The 18092-nt window shown below is 37.5% G+C and overlaps 1 protein-coding gene across 2 annotated transcripts in view; it reads left to right on the plus strand.

Annotated features, from left to right (window-relative positions):
• Positions 1 to 5610: 5610 nt before the first annotated feature.
• STAP1 (signal transducing adaptor family member 1) overlaps positions 5611 to 18092 on the plus strand; it is a 53920-nt gene continuing 41438 nt past the window's right edge. The window contains exons 1-3 of one of the 2 annotated variants that reach the window (XM_037829900.1): positions 5611 to 5847; positions 13037 to 13108; positions 17222 to 17335. In XM_037829900.1, coding sequence (XP_037685828.1) covers positions 5728 to 5847; positions 13037 to 13108; positions 17222 to 17335 — 306 coding nt within the window. In that variant the 5' untranslated portion in view covers positions 5611 to 5727. The remainder of the gene's footprint in view (positions 5848 to 13036; positions 13109 to 17221; positions 17336 to 18092) is intronic. The other variant, XM_037829901.1, reaches the window with a different exon arrangement.

Here is an 18092-nt window from a genome sequence, read left to right on the forward strand (position 1 = left end):
TTCTCCTTCTGGGACACCAATGACATGTATGTTCTTGCATTTCAAATTGTCATTCATTCCCCAGAGACGTTGCTCATATTTTGCATTCTTTTCCCTATCTGTTCTTTTGTGTGTAGGCTTTCAGGTGCCTTGTTCTCCAGTTCTTGAGTGTTTTCTTCTGCCTCTTGAGGTCTGCTGTTGTATGTCTCCATTGTGTCTTTCATCTCTTGTGTTGTGCCTTTCATTTCCATAGATTCTCTCAGTTGTTTTTTTGAACTTTCGATTTCTACCTTATGTATGCCCTGTGTTTTCATTATATGCTTCATCTCTTTTGCCATATCTTCCCTAAACTTTTGAATTGATTTAGCATTAGTTATTTCAATTCCTGTATCTCAGTTGAAGTGTAAGTTTGTTCCTTTGACTGGGCCATAACTTCATTTTTCTTAGTATAGGTTGTAGTTTCCTGTTGTCTATGCATCCGGTTTCCTTGGTTACCCCAATCATGTTTTCCCAGACCAGAATGGGTTCAGGTCTCAGAAGGAGGCAATAGTATCAGGGTTCCCTGAAGGTGTGTCATAGAAGATTGATACACTCTTTGAGGCCTCAAGCCACTGTGCTTTTCTGCCTGGCAGGTGGTTCCTGTCAGCCTGTCACCCCTGAATGGTATAAGGAGATGTAGCACATGGCTGTTTTCCCCCATGCTCTGGGGTCTGATTCTGAGTGGAAGGTGGGTGGTAGAGCTTGGCACCACCTCTTTCCTCTTAGGGAAGATACACCCCCTAGGGAAATATCATTTGCATTTGTATAGTCTCTCTGACTCTGCTATCTCTACCCTTGTCTGGTTCAGAGTGCTAGGAACTGAAAATGGCTGAGGGTTTTCCATAGAGCAGAAAAAGGTACAGAAAGCCCCCCTTCAGGGCCAGTCTGTGGCCACACTCAGTTTCACCTGTTGGCCAGAGACAGCACCTGGTACTCTGGGCTCTTCCTTCCTCCCAGAGAGGTCCTCTGGCTCTCCAAGGTCAGTCATCATCAAAAGCCTCTTTCTGCTTGTTGGGGACTCATAGCTTGTATTGAGCAGTCAACATTTGTTAATTAAATCCCCAGTTGGAGCTGGGCTGAGGTATATTCGCTTGTTCAGAGAGTACTGTTCTCTGTTACAGCAAGGCTTTGCAGTTTGGGCCTCTGTGGGGGAGGGGCTCTTGGCTTGGGTCCACAGTTTTAACTTACATATTTTATGCTGTGGTCTCAGGCTATCCTGCCAATCCAGGTTGGTGTATGATGTGTGGACAGTCATGTTTGCTCCCCGGCAGTTATTCTAGATTATTTACCAGTTGTTCCTGGTTGTTTATTAATTGTTCCAGGGGGACTAACTAGCTTCCACTCCTCTCTATGCTGCCATCATTTCTCCTGTTCCTTTGGATGTAGGGTTTTTGTTTGAGGAAATGGTAAAACTTTAGCAATGGAATATGGTCAGGGTACCACCACATTGTAAATGTGTTTAATCCACTGAATGGTATGTCTGGGACATATCCAAATCTCAGCTTATCTTCACACTTCAAGGTGATATAAATCTTTTCTGGAATTCTTACATGATTTACAAATGTCCCATTTAGGCTGCCCAAATCTTTCACCAAATGGTCATCTGTAGAGGTATCATAATTGATTACAGCATGCTGCTTATCCACACGATGAGACTGCAAAATGAGCTCACTGTCATCTCTTCCAACAAAAATCATTTCTTGTGGCAGCCTGTGGCAAGTGCTTCCACTGCTGACCAATAACCAGGATGTTAGGCTCATTTTCTCCTTAGCTTCTAGGTCTTTGGCAAAGCTACGTCATCCTGTCACCGCTGATAGAGGGACAGGACAGGGGAGGTGGGGCACGTGGTGTTCTGTGAGTCTCTCGCATGCCGTCCTCCCTCTATACCCTGTCATCATTGTCGCTACTGCCACTGGAGTTGAGCTCCCAGCCCCTCAGCTCCACTGGGCAATAATGTTATTCTACACATGCCTCACACATAGTGATAACAACAAAAAAACAGGTGTATTTTTAATAATTTGATACTAACATGATTGTTCTACATGGCAACAAAACAATCATGTGTCAACCAATAGTCAAACCAAAGTTGAATCCATGGTCAAACATATTAGAAAAAAAGGAAACTCCTGTCAGAGTGGAGGCTAAGAGCTTTCCAAATTAGTATCATAATATTTGGGGCTGGAAGCTACTTATTTAATAAATGATTGCTGCAACATATTTCTTATAATCCTCTACTTCAATACAGTCCCTGACTTTGAAAACCGACTGTTTACTGTTGAAACAGAATGTATAACAATAACAAATTTACAATGGGACTGGTATTATAGAAAACAAACATCCAAAGTGCCATGAAATTGCAAAGATGAGAGTGATAAACATTTCATCTGGGGACAAGGAAGACTTCATGATATCAGGAAATCTTCACAGACAAGGACACATTCATCTTGTGTCTTGAAGGTTGAATAGGAGGTTGCCATATAAACAATGGAAAGAAATGGAATCCAAGAAAAGAGTACAGTGTTTGAAAGACAAGAAGATATAGGAAAAACCAGGGAGACATTGAGAAAAATGGGAGTAACCCAAAATTACTGGAGCATAGTGTATTTTGTGAGGAGTTGAGACTTCAAAGGGCCATATTTTGAAGAACTTGATGTGCTATGCTTAAACACATTGTTGGTGCTCAAAAATATTTACTGTTGAATGAAAAAAATGAAAGACTGAATCTCAAAAGCAATGGCAACCCGTTAATGGGTTTTAAACAGGAGAGTAAATTAATCATACTGCATTTTAATTGAGTCAGAGAAGAAAAAGAGTGGAAATTAGGAGATTACTTAAAAAGGCTAAGGCAGCTTTTTAGACAAGAAGTCATTTAGTCCATACTCTAATTTCATAGATGAAGTAGTTTGTCCAGGTCTCAGAGTGGTTAATAGCAAAATGGGTCTCTCCCTCCATGCACAAGCACCTTTTGCTACTACATTTCATTAACTATAAATTCATTAATTACCACCTAAGACTTGAGAGATCTATAAAAGAAGTTCCATTGTGATGGTACAGTGCTACAATAGTGCTGGTAATTGTGGATATGTCTAACTGGCTAATAATGTTTCAGGATTTTTGCCTTTTGAAATTATTTTTTAGAAAGACATAACTTGATCCTTTGTATATTAAGGATTAATTTGACATGAAAATCAGAAAACCAAAGCAATTTATAGAGGCTGATGAACTAGCTGAACTGGTTTTCCTTTAATTTTGCTTATTTAAAGGAAGTAAGAAAGACATAGTTAATCATATGGTTATTTCACAATAATATTCCCTTCTTTACATTTTTTCTAGAGGCATTCTTGTCTCTCTCCCATGAAGCCCTCTGACTACAGAGGCAATGACAACTTTTCTTATATTCCACTCACTGATGATTTCCATGTCCCTATGTCCCTTTTTGCTGCCTTCTTTTCATTTCTCAGTTCTACCGCTTTACTCTTCCTTCCTGTATTGCATCAGCTATCAGCTGCCAAGCAGATGGATTAGGTCATTTATCAAATCAGGAGGATTTCCTATGTCATTCAGCTCACTTTCTTAGTTCACTATAACTAAAAATAGTTATGGTTTTGTCTCAAAAATTAACTTGGACTTTTATCAGTTGAAGGTTTTGGTAGCGGAAAGCAGGTCTAGGCATAACGTAAAGGGAAGGCAGTAATTTTGAAGCTTAGTCTTACTCGATTTCTAGTCTAGATTTTGTTTCTAATTTGATTCAGAAACCAATATGCACTAGAAACCCTTTTAAGGTACTTTGCTTAATCTGAAAACGCATGATAAAAATCACCTTAGCCATGGGTTCTTTAAACAGATCTGGCCCATCCACACCCACTCCATAGTCTGGGAACAGGTGATAGCCAAGCTAATGTGATTATTCCCTGTCTTTTCTAATTTACATTTTTTGTCTCCTTCTGTCTAGTTCCCCAGACCACCTGCCTACTTGGACTCCCAATTCCTGTTTCAAACTGTCTTCACTCTGATAATGCACCTGGACATGCTTCTCTAGTTTACTGTTATTCACTTTGTATTATTCTACCTTTACTTTGTAAACAGTTTGGCTTCCTATATCCACAGCTACAGATTCATGGTTTGAATCATGTGGTCTCTCCATTAGGAAAGGAGGATTAGACTAGAGATTTCTGGCTTGATTTCTGGGAATAGGCTGTTTGAACTGGGGAGAATACTCAGGCCAGGGATAGTAGAGCTAGAGTAGTTCTCAACTACTGAGGGTGACATAGGCAATGGTGGAACTTCTCAGGACCCCTAGTTTGTAAGACAAATTAGAATTCTCTCATGTTCCCTTCCTCTATAATTCCCTGCACTTCCAGGACCATATCTAGTCTCTCAAGGACAATTTTACACAAGCAACTGTTGTGTGCATTTTGGAACCAATCTATCTATATCAGACTCATTAAATCATTTTGATGTCCCATTCATGCACCATAACATCAGTGATCCACAGCTCAGAAAGTATAAAAGTACAAAATAAACATTTGAAAATTTACAGCTTTTTCTGCCAGACCTTTGCCAAATATCCACTGGTAACCTGTATATTCTAAATAATTACTAACAAATATTTTAGTTTCCTAGGCTGCTTAAGCAAATACCATGAAATAGTCAACTTAAATAATGGGAATTTATTAGCTTATAGTTTTGAGGCTAAAAGAAAGTCCAAATCAAGTCTCATCAAGGTGATGCTTTCTTCCTGAAGATCAGCATTCTGGGGCTGGCTGCTGGCAATCCTTGGTCCTTAGTTTGTCATATGGCAAGGTACATGGTGGATATTCTCATCTCTCCCTTCTCTTATTGGTTCCATGGGCTCTCAGCTTCTTGCTTTCTTGGCTTTCTCTCTCTGTCTGAATTTCACTCTGCTTATAAAGAACTCCAGTATTAGGATTAAGACCCATCCTGATTGACATGGGCCACACCATCTTAACTGAACTAACCTCATCAAAAAGTCCTACTTACAATGGGTTCATACCTACAGGAATGGATTAAATTTAAGAACTTCTTTTTCTGGGGTACATACAGTGTCAATCCACCACAGCAAAAAAAAAAAAGTGAAAAATCCTAATGTTCCCATACATGTAGTTTATATTTAGTGAACCATCAAAATAGGTTGCGGGATAAGGAGAATCCTTTCTTTAAAAAAATTTTTTTTTTAACAAAGCTTGGACCTGTATGTAATATATAACCAACAGAAGCAGTGCTAATAAAATTATCCTATGAATAAATTTTTAATGAAGTGAGGATAATTCAAGTCATGTCTTCTATTGGAATAAAAATGGATAGCAAAGAACAAAAACACAATGTGTCCTTGATGTCTCCCCTAAAGTGCACAATCTCTACACCTGTTCCTTTCATCCTAGGATGATGTTAATCTTCTGTTTATTTTGCTACTGTAAATGCAAGTACATGTAGTTTCTTCAGAGGTTGCCCTCTAAAATTTGGTCTATGCCTGTTCTTTCTCACCTCACAAAAAGCAAAGGAAAAAAGTGCGCGTGTGTGTGTGTGTGTGTGTATGTGTGTGTGTGTGTTCTGTTGGTGGTGTTGGTGGTTAAAAAGCAAGTTGGGACTTCCTCTTTGAACAGTTGCTTTTTCCTCTCACACAAGGGAGATCTCATTTTGTTTGAGGCTGGATAGAGCTGAAACCAAACCACACATTAAAAAGTGGGTATGATGGCTAAGAAGCCCCCCAAACCAGCCCCTCGCAGGATCTTCCAGGAAAGATTGAAGATTACTGCTCTACCATTGTACTTTGAAGGTTTCCTATTAGTCAAGAGGTCAGAATACCAGGTAAGTCTAAAGAAGATAATGTTAAACCAAAAACTTCTATCTCAATATAAAGTTATATTAACTATTTCATGATGATGTGATGTGATAAGGGCCTTCTTGTTTCCATTGGATTTAAACTCTCTTCTCTTCCTTGAGCTCAGAAAAATGATTCCAATTTTGCATATTTAAAATTAAATGTTTGGCTTAAATTTCAACTATATAATAATATAACATTCTAATATTGTTAATTAGAAATATGTGTTTCCATGTGCTAATACTCCATGTAAATAATTTAAATATATACAAAAAAGAAATTAAGAAGGGTGAAATAAAATAAATATAATTAAATGTTCTAAAAATTTCTCCCTAATAGGTCATGTTGCTCACCCTCTGAGGTTTATACACCCTGCTTTGAAGATCATTATGCAGAACACTTTCTTAGGCAAATGCACATTGCTTGCTCAGTGAAAGAAAAAAAAAACATAATGAGGACCTTTTTTTATTGGGGAGGGAGCATAAACAGGAACTTAACTGGATTTTGCATTATGACCCATTTTTACTATTTATATCAGTGAGAAAAGGGCACTAGGGAATCAGGAAATGTAAGTGTCAGTTCAACCGTGGAACTTGGGCAATTCCTTTACATTTTTTAAAATCCTGGTTTCTTGTTTTGTAAAATGGATAAATGCTCTTTTGCATGCCTGAATGAGTTGCTGTGATGCCCGAACAGACTATATAATAAAAAGTACATTTTCTTGAGAAGTTGCCATATGGCAGGTATTATGCTAGGCTCTTAATGTCCTTTCACTCTGATCTGTATAGTAAAACTGTTCTGGGTAAAAGTTATTTTATACACTTTGCAGCTGAGTGAGTTGTGGCTCACAGAGGTTGTGTTCAAGGTTCCTCAACCGTTAAGGAGCCTAGCTTGGATTGGATTAAAAAGCATTTGACATCATGTTGCCTCTTGAACTCAAATTCTAATTCAGTTTGTGAGCTTCTAAAGGTTAGGGGTGGTCTAATCTCCAGGTATCTCATCATATTGAGCTCAATCATAAGCTTGGCAGACTTTCAAATACATTTGTTTGAATGAAAATGAGACAGTGACCTTAAACTCTGAATAAAATATCATCTAATGATTGTGAAGCTAGTGGTAAATTCAGAAGTCCCACTTCAGTCTCCTTTTTTACTACAGTGGTTCATCACGAATGTATTTCCTCCAGAGATGTGCTCTTCAAAATCAATTTTTAAAATGTTTATGTATCTCTGTGGATGAAAATAGATACCTAGATGTTAGTTACTGAGATTGGTATCCATAGATGACTCAGTTATACTGGTATTCATGAGTGCTTATCAGAAACGACACTAAGACTGTGACCACAGGCCTCTGCACACTAAATACAATTTCAATCTGACATTAGGTATGTGGTTGTGGTTGCAGGTCACAGGGCTTGTTGCTATTTGTAACCCTACTTTTCCTCCAGCCAGTCTTTGGTCTTGACTCAGTACCTTTATACCTGCTTTTTCCCTAATCTAATAAGTCCTCCTTAATCTTTTCCACAAATCTGTGTTTGCTACCTGAAAAACTCCCATTTTTCCCTGATTAACTCTGTCCAATTCATATAATCCCCCCCTAACCAAACCCCTCTGTCTGCTTTTTCACTTTGCTTAAAATAATTCATACTTATATGTTGGCTTGTGAGAGTTTAATATTTTTCCATATTTGTTCTATTTTCAAGTGTAGTCTATATTTTTTCTCAGAACTACAGATGGCTATTTGAATGTCCATACAGCAGGAGCCCAATAAATCCTGAGGGGCCATTGGTGGTTTTGGTTTTTCTGTGTTATGGTAGGTTAATACTAGTGAGACTGATCAAGATGAACAGATGATAGACTTTGACTTCAGGATTTCTCTTACCATCCCTTCCCTCACATTGCTTGCTCAGCAAAAGAAAAAAATATGTAATGAGGACTTTTTTTATTGGGGAGGGAGCATAAACAGGAACTTAACTGGATTTTGCATTGTGACCCATTTTTACTAGTTATATCACTGAGGAAAGGGCACTAGGGAGTCAGGAAATGTGTCAGTCCAACTGTGGAACTTGGGCAATTCCCTTACATTTTTTAAAATCCTAGTTTCATAGAATTATTGCATCTTGGGATTGAGCTAGATCTTAGATGCCATACTTTAGTAAAACTACTCAACCAGTGTTTAAGTTCCCTGAATAATAGGCCTATATTCTGATCTGTCCTTGCACTTTCCCTCACCCCCATCCTGTTTCCAAAATACAGCACAGCCTTGGCCTTCCCGTTTCAATGCAGAGGCTCACTACTGGAGCAGGGGATGAAAGCTTTAGAAAGAGAAGTATGATAAAATTCCCGAGATAATTTGAATTATTTTATTATTTAATCACAAGTCAAATCTGAGGAAGTTCAAATATTTTTCGACAGAGTAAGACACCAGTCACTCCTATGGTTTTATGAAGCATCTGCCTGATCACAGTGACAGTAAGCATTAGCAACTTCTCAAGTCAAATTTCTTAATCCAGTTTTCTACCACTTTATTTAAGAAAATATGAAAAGGTGATTTTATATGGGAATGACAATGGGTTTCATTATTCTGGTCTACAAATATTCCCTCCTTATATATAATCCCACTGATAAAGATCTATTTTAGGTAATTTTAGATCCAACTACTAACACCACACACACACACACACACACACACGGATTACCATATGGAAAAATGTATTATATAGATAATGAAAATGCAAAGTAGCTGTCAATAATGTGAGTGATGAGGCAAAGTGTTTTTTCTTTTCTTTTTTTTTTTTTAGTGGCCAACACTTTTTGAACACTTACTATGTCGCAGGCCCTACTCTCTGTACTTAAATTATTATCACATTCCATCCTTTAACAACCTGATGAGGCAATAGCAGGAGGCTGGTCTCCCCGTTTCTATTTTTGCTCCCTTAACTGTAAATTCTCACACAGGAGACACAGAAATTATTATTATTATTATTGTTTACAATTTAGTGATTTTTAATTTATTCACAAAGTTATGCAACCACCACTATCTAATTCCAGAAACTTTGTATCACCCCAAAAAGAAATCCCATTAGCAGTCACTTCCCATTCCTCTAGCCTGTTACAATTTTCTACCCATTTGTTGATACTTTTTTCCCTCCCTAATTTGAAACTGATTTCAAATTAAGATGCAGGAATCATACAAATGGAGATTGAGCTGTTACCTTTCTTTTTGTTAGAGTCTATTGTTAAGTGGCTTAGAGTTAAGGACAAACTTTTTTTTTTAATTCAATTTTATTGAGATACATTCATATACCATACAGCCATCCAAAGTGTACAATCAGTTGTTCACAGTACCATTATATGGTTGTGGATTCATCACCACAATTAATTTTTGAACATTTTCATTACCACACACACAAAAAATAAGAATAAGAATAAAAATTAGAGTAATGTCCCTATTTTTCTACTCATCTGTCCATACGCTGGATAAAGGGAATGTGAGCCACAAGTTTTTCACAATCACACAGTCGCACAGTATAAGCTATATAGTTATGCAATCATCTTCAAGAATCAAGGCTACTGGGTTGCAGTTCAACAGTTTCAGGTATTTCCTTCTAGCTATTCAAATACACTAAAAACTAAAAAGGGATATCTATATAATGCATAAGAATAACCTCCAGACTCCATTTGAAGTCTCTCAACCACTGAAACTTTGTTTTGTTTCATTTCTCTTCCCACTTCTAGTCAAGAAAGCTTTCTCAATCCCCCGACGCTGGGTCCAGTCTCATCCCCGGGACTCACGTCCCACATTGCCAGGAGATTTACACCCCTGGGAGTCATGATTCACGTATTGGGGAGGCAGTGAGTTCACCTGCTTGTAGAGAGAGGCCACATCCGAGCAACGAAAGAGGTTCTCTCAGGATGACTCTTACGCACAATTATAAGTAGACTTAGCCTCCCCTTTGCAGCAACAAGCTTCTTAAGGGCGAGCCCCAAGATTGAGGGCTCAGCCTTCTAAATTGGTAGTCCCCAATGCCTGTGAGAATATCAGTAATTCCCCAGGTGGGGAAGTTTAATATTTCTACATTTTCTCCCAGTCCCTCAAGGGGGCTTTGCAAATACATTTTTTTTTAAATTTTATTTTGAAATAAATTCAAAGTTATAGGAACAGTTGCAAAAACAATACAAACCCCATACAAAGAACTCCAGCATACCCTGACCCCCCTCCCCTGATACCCCAATCCACCAACTTTAACATGCTGTCACACTGCTATTTCTTTCCCTCCGTCCCTCCCTCCCTATCTATCATCCATGATCTATTGCTGTCTTCTGAACATATGAGAGCTAGCTGCACACATCCTTGAACAAACACTGTAATTCACATATACAATTTAAGGACAAACTTTTAATATTTTATCCCTGAATTAGGTAGCTTTGAGCCCCAGTCACAGAATCCTCTAGAGAGATACAAGCCTACCTCTCTTTGAGGGCCGTTTCCACTTGGTAAGGAAAAAATCAGAACACCAGATCTCTCCTAGTAGGCTGAGCTGAGCAAGGACAGGCAAGGGCCGGGCTGAGCATGCTGCCTCTCCCAAACTCACCTATTAAATAATCAGTACTACTCCATGTGGAAGAGATAATTCACTCTGTTAGCAACACGCAGTATAGACTGGAGGCTGTAAGAAGGTGGCAGACAGACCAGGTAAAGGGCCATTGCAATAGCAATAACACCTTGCATCCTTTATAAAATGAGGAAAAGACTTCTGATGGGACTTAGATTAAAGTGTACTCTCTTGCCTTATTAAATTGCTTGAGTCTGAGATGTGTGAGGAATATATTGGGCATCTAGATTTCAGACAAGAGGTAGAGCCTCTTTGCCCAGTTTTGTAATTGCTTCTCTAGGGGCTATAAATTGGCTGGTATTTAGTATTGTATGCTATTTAGTATTGTTCTTTCTAAGGCAATTGGTTCTTGATTTATGAAGCATCAGTAGGTTTGGCATGTGTGGTAGTCGGCTCTCAACTGGGAGGTAGGATGGAGTGGAAAGACCACTGGACTTGGTTGGAGAAACCTTGCCTCTATGCCAGATTACTACATTACTACTACTAAATGGTACAAGCTTCACTGTATGCATCTTCCTTTGAAATGTGGCTTTTCTGCTCCTCCCATAAAAAGGGTAAGTCTATTTTTCTACCCCTTGAATCTGGGCTTGGGCATATGACATGCTTTGGTAAATGTGACAGAAGCAGATCTTGGAAAGCACTTGCACATGGGATTTTACCCTCTTTTGTTCTGGGGAACTCTTCTACCAGCATACAAACAAGTCTAGGCTAACTTCTTGGAAGATGAGACCATATGAGGCCTTAGTTGTCCCAGCCTTCCTGTCCCAGATGAGTAAGGCCATCTGGTTTAGTTTCCCCAGCTGCTAAAACAAGTACCATCCAATGGGTTGGCTTAAGAACAGAAATTTATTGGCTCATAGTTTTCAGGCTAAGAGAGGTCCAAAATTGAGGCATCAGCAAGGCAATGCTTTCTCCCCAAAGACTGGTGTTCAGGGCTGGCTACTGGTCATCCTGGGGGTTACTTGGCTTTTCTATCACATGGCAATGTCCTCTACTTTCTCTTCTGGGCTCCATTGATTTCCGGTTTCTGGCTGCTCCCCTTGAATCCTCCTTTGTTGACCCAGTCATATGTTTAAGACCCACCCTGATTCAGTTGGGCCACATCTTAACTGAAGTAACCTCATCAAAAGATCCTATATACAATGGGTTCACACCCACAGGAATGGATTACAATTCGGAACTTTTTTTTTCTGGGGCATATAACCGTAAACTGCCACACCACCTTAGACCCATCAGGTGTAGCCAAAGTAACACTCAGATCAGAAGAAACGACCAGCTAGCCACAGAATGGTAAGAAAGAGAAAATTTTTGCTGTTTTAGTGCACTAAGTTTTAGGGCTAAAAGCTAACACATAGATATTAGAAACTATGAAGATGAAGGGAGAAAATAGCTCTATTAGGAGCATGAGAAAAGACGGTTGTTGGGATTTAGAGTGAATTTAATCTTAAGCTTCCTGAGAACCAAATAAAAATAAAAGCAATAGGCATTATAGAGTTCCTATTATTTGAGAAAATGAATCTATAAATTCTGAAGATGTGGCAAATGTTTTGCTGGTCAAAAAAAGCACTAAATGATATGTCAATAAGGAAGGGGCACAAAATACCATAATAGAAAGTGTCTTCAAGTTTACAGAAAAGGAGAACATTTGTTTGATGTGCTTTCTTACATTAACCCTCCATTTACATCATGATGATCCAACATGTTGGAAAATTCAGCTTTTCAACCCTAAAGGAAGGAATAGTTAACATGTCTCTTAAAGAGATTGGACTTTTTAAACCATAGTTTTGGAAAAATATGGATATGAAGGTAAGTATTTAGATTTCAAAGGATTTTATTCTTTAACTCCCTTGCCATTCTTTTGTAATATAGTCAATCTTCATAAAATGTAAGTTCCATTTATTTTAATAGACTTTCACTTGAGTGAAATGGGATTCTGATTATGTTATTAAAATTTTTAACTTAAAAAGTTCTATTTCTATTGAACTGATAGTAATATGAATATATTAATAATTAAATATTCACCATATGAGTGAAACTTGGACTACAAGGTTCAGTGTGGGTGATGTTAAAATTTTTTTTATTGTTATCAATTTCTTTCATTTCCTTGACCTGTAAGAATAATATTCACCATTTCTTGAACCCAAACAAAACAATGTGTGAAGTGCTTTACATGTGCCCTTCAATCGCCCTACAAGGTAGATATTAAATGCCTGTCCTATCCTGCCCCCTTGAATTGGCCCATTTTGAATGTGCAAGCTTCCACTGAAACTTCATAAAATGTCAAGTGTCTTCAATCAAGAAGAGAGTTTTGGGGAATGATCTATTTGAACACAAATCAAATTATATTCTTAAAGTATACACTAAAATAAATTTGAGAAGTTAAATGTAAATTTAAGGGTTAAATGTGAGAGTTAAATGTAAAAATGATGAACCATAAAACTGAGGTGAGGATTTAAATATGAAGAACCTTATACAAGTTATTTAAAGTCACAAAGGAGAAAATCAGCAGAAAAATAGTTGAATGTAAACTTGAAATAATACTTACAATTTCTTTCCCACAGGAGTTTAAACACTATTGGACAGAGTTGAGAGGAACTACACTTTTCTTTTATATCGACAAAAAAAGTACAATAGTAAGTAAATATGTTCAGCTAATTCAATTTTTTCCTAATATACACTTGTCATATAGTCCATTATTCATTTTGTATATTCTGCCTTCCAAGAGTAGAGATGTTCTGGTAAAACCAAGTAAACAGGTAAGTTTAAATCTGTGAGGACTGTTGATTAGGACAAGACACATGGTAAAATATCCTGGGCAACTCAGAGAAAAGGTATTAACTTATGTTTTTCTCTGTTAATAAAAACTTGGTCAGAAAGTGAAAAACTTAGCTCGTCATCTGAATACAAGTTGCCTAATACCAGGTGATAATGTGATTTTTCCCCTACTTTTTCTTTTGCTGTTGCATGCAGTTATAATCTAAGAGGAACAAGATGATCCCAGAGCATCATATATTACAGTTTAATTTTTCTAGAAAGACAAAGACAGACCCCACTAAGCAGGGCTTCTAAGAACTCAAGCACAAAGTTAGCAATAAAAGGTTTCTGAGATTTATTTATTTGTATTAATTTAAAATTCAGATTGTGTGTTTCATTTTTCCACAAACAAGATGCGGTATTTTAGTGGGAAATGCTTGCCTGCCTTGGAATATTATGCTTATAGGAAATTGTATGAGCCAGTAACTTGTTTAAATAAAAACATGCTGGACTATGTATATTGTAGCCCACACTTAGAAAATCATTGTTAAATGTCCAGATCTAGTGAAAAAAAGAAAGAAAAAAGTAAAGCAGAGGAAGAGTTAACTGTTCTCTGAGCCAGTATGATACATTCCACCTGAATGTATTTCAGCACCGTAGTCGTGAACTAGTCAGAACTCATTTAAAATAAACAAAAAAAAACAAACTTAAAATGAACATCTTTCATCAGAGTTCTGGTTGGACAAGGTTTACATAAGGGTGTTTTCAAATACCACAAAAATATAAAGAACTAATTTTTCTGTTGTGCCTTCCTTGGTCTAAACCTTCTAAAATACACAGTAAGTGACAGCGCTAACATTTGTTGCTCACTAAGTACACAGCAAGAGGCAGTACAGCTCGGTGGAGAGCTTGGTCTCTCCGGGCAGCCTGCCTGGGCTTTTACACTGCCCCTGCCATTATTAACCGTGGGATCTTGGGCTAGTTGTCTCACCAATCTATATCTCAGTGTCTCAGTCAGGGAACTGGTAGGAAACAGATGACATCTCAAACTGGGCAATATGAAAAGAGATTAATAAAGATGTTATTTTCAAACAACAAACAGGGTATAGAAAAACCACAAAGGATTCTACAGATCCTGTAGATAGAACAGGGGATAGAGCAGTGGCCTGTTACCTAGAAGCGAGAGGAAAGAGTGGGAGAGTAATGGAGACAGATGGGTGGAGACGACTGCCTTGAGAAGAGGATGACCTTTGACTGAGGGACATGGCCAGTCTGGAGCACTTGTTTATTACAACCATCCTCACTCTCCTCACCTCCCTGATCTCCTGCTGGTATTCTCCAATGGTCCAACCAACAGGAAACCAAAGGGTGAGGCGTCCATTGATGTTGGCCATACAGTTCCCCTCCTGGAACAGAGTTTTGGGTGCTGAAGAGATGAAAGAGGATGTGGAGGAGTAAATGAAAGATCTCTGTCACACTCAGGTTTCAAATCTCTAAAGTTAGGAATGAAAATAGCAACTTATCTCATTAGGTTATAGAAAGGATTAAACAAGATAGTATTTGTAAGGAGGGTAGCTGGCACTTGGTAGGTGCCCATATTGTCTCATTATTTTTCACAACTCTGCAGAGTGGGTGCTATTTTAACCCCCGTTTTAAAGATGATTATGGTCAAGTTTAAGGAGTAAGAAAGTGCACAAGATCATATACTTATTTGGTTAAAAGAGGATGCAGACCCTTTGGGAAAATGTTTTGGGTGATAATCTTAGGAGAAAGCACAGGGATAGACCAAGCAGGAACTATGGATCCTTAGCCTATAGCAGGGAAGAATTTAAAGCTGTCTTTAAATATTTACTGGGCTTATAAGGAGGTCATGGGAAAGAGTCACCGAATTTAGTGTTATCAAGAAAAAAAGAGACTAGGACCAATGGATGGAAATTGCTTAGTGAAAAGCTGTGGCTCACTACAAGAAAAAAAAAACTTGCTAGCAGGCAGAGCTGCTTAACAGGCACAAGTTCCAAGTTGGTAGAGATGCTTAAACATAGGCTGGCTGGATGGAAGGATATCTGGAGGAGATTCAGGCATCAGATGGCCGCTAGATTAGATAACCGTTAAGACCCTTTTCAACACTACAGTTAAAAAACGATAAACACAAAGGTATGACTTCCTTTCATCTAATCAATGAATCAGCTTAAGGCACTCTATCTAACTCTGTCAATGCTTCCTCTGTTGCTTCCTCTTTTGTCTCAACAAAACTCACTGAGCTTGATCTAGACAATCCATCAGTAAAAGATTCTGGTTTCAAGGGTGTAGTTTTAAACTCTTCCCTCCTTCTCTTACATCATTTTGAATTGTTCTTTGTTCATTGAAAGTAAGTAAGTCACCCACATCAATATAGGAGCAGCTCTGGAAAAATCTTATTTATTTTTATGCCCTACCTTATTCTGAAAAATATAATGAGGAGACTTACAAGAATACAGTAAGATAAGCCAAAATGGGCAAAATAGAAGAAGGAGATAAAAAGGAATCAGGAATGAGGGTAATTTAGCAAAATATTGTACTATAAAATCCCTACTAAACTTATTACAGGTAGTTCTAATCCTTCTAGCACTCAAAGGAAAGTCTAGTCAGGTGCATACAGACCAGTGCATATAGACCAATTTCTTAGAAGAAATATTACTATGATATTTTTTTAAGATAAGAATTTCTTAATAGGCTTATCATAACCAATACTGTATAGTAGTTGTTTCACAATCAGTTCTCTGGGAAAAAATATATGCATATCTGTATGTGCAAAACTTTATTATAAAGAATGTGTAGTACACACTTAAAAAACAGTAATACAATACACCATACTTTTATTGTAACTTTCATATAGCCAACCGATTGTCACAGAAAGCTTTCATGGATATTTGCCAAACTCTTTTATATGTAGCCAACTATGATTGCAATTCACTCATGATTAGACATACAGAGTTGTAAATTATAATCTGCTGTTTCCCTAATAAATTTGTTGTCATTAGATATGTGACATGAATGTTGGTTGATATTTTTGTTTACGTTAATTGTAAGAGGAAAGTAAAGCAACAATTATGTGTGTCAGAAGTTCATGCATTTGTCAATGACATGAGCAACTGCTTTGCTGAATTAGAAAGTAGATTTTGAATGCTGGAAGAATATTTTGCCAATTTTAAAATTTTATTTACAACAGAACAGTTTCAGACACAACAAATTCTTTTCATCTGCATTATTAATATTTTCACTTTCTTGAGTCTAGAACAGGGGCCAGTAAACTGTTGCCCTTGGGCCAAATCTGGTCTGTGGATGGATATTTTACAGTCTATGAGCTAAGAATGGCTTTTGGATATTTAAAAGGCTTTCAAAAAATAAACCAACAAACGAGAATATGAGACAGGGACTGTATTAACTCAAGTCCTGATTTGTAATTTCCATAGTGTTTGCTAATTTCCATGATGTAAATACTCCCATCATGGTTGATTTCAATCTATCAATGTGATCTCACTGAACACAGAGTTGGGAAAAAATACACAGTAGCACACCATTATATACTATTTTCAGCAGGCAGATACAAAGATGTAAGAAGTTTCAAGATCATAGTGAATAGTAAAATGTAATATAATTAGAAAGTGATGAGTTTTGAGTTTTAATTACCTTTGTTTTTAATATAATTTATTTGGTTGTATTTTTATATAATTTAACTCTTTGTAATGGCTATGTTTAACAACCAGCTTGCAAAATTCCTGAATATTTAACAATTGGCTTATGCAAGCCTGTATGGCCAGGTTCAGCACACTATCACTTAACACATTTCCAAATGTTCTCTGGGATTGAGACGGGGTGACACCCCCAGTTGAGAACCAGGATATCATGTAAAGTACAAATAAATGAAAGGAAGATACATATTTTCCTTCCTTCTATGATGAACATGTATTACCCATGAAAAACTTCAATGAGATTTCCCCTTATCTTTGCAGTATGCTGACAAATTAGACCTAATAGATCTCACATGCCTTACTGACCAGAATTCAACTGAAAAGAACTGTGCAAAATTCACCCTTGTTTTGCCAATAGAGGAAGTGGAACTTAAGGTAAGTGAGGAGAAGCTATTAGTCTGTAACAAGTTGTGGTTATAAATAGTATAATCTCTTCACAACCCAGTGGCTGAGATAAAAAAGGAATTACAAGAAGGGACACCAAATCTTACTCTTTATTAGTATATCTCACCTTTTGCCAAGAACTACAGTGTTTTGAATTGGGATTTGAAAGGGCATGTTCACTTGTTTAGTATATAAACAAGTTGAAACCATATATTTCTGTCTTCTGAGAGATCCTGCCTAGTATTTTTCAAAGGTTGTTCTTGAATCATTGTTCAAAGTGAGCTAATTCAAGTCTATCAATAACTACAATATCAAGAGAACCACTCACATTTGAATAAGATGTAATTGGAGACTTTCCCAGATTATTAATTGATCTTGAAAGCATTGGTCTGCAAACTTTAGTGTAATAAGAATCACCTATGCATAGGAAATCCAGCTCTACCCACCCACCCCCAAACCTGGGCCCAGGAATACAAGGTCCCCAAATGATTCTGATGGGAGTCAGATTGCCTAGGTTTTAATTCTGGATGTTTTATTTAGTATATGTGCTTTGAGGCAAAACTTAACCTCTTTGTGCCTTAGTTTCCTAACCCAGAAGCAAGTTTTGACTCAAACGTAATGCTCACACTGAGGCCTATCTACACCACTTTATTAACATTACAACCCTTTTCCCCTTCCCACTCCTATTGGCATTCCTGATCTCTTACCCTTGCTCTACTTTATTTTTCCATAATACTTATTTCCTTCT

This window comes from Choloepus didactylus, chromosome 3 (assembly GCF_015220235.1).
Source record: "Choloepus didactylus isolate mChoDid1 chromosome 3, mChoDid1.pri, whole genome shotgun sequence".
Classification (NCBI taxonomy): Eukaryota; Metazoa; Chordata; class Mammalia; order Pilosa; family Megalonychidae; genus Choloepus; species Choloepus didactylus.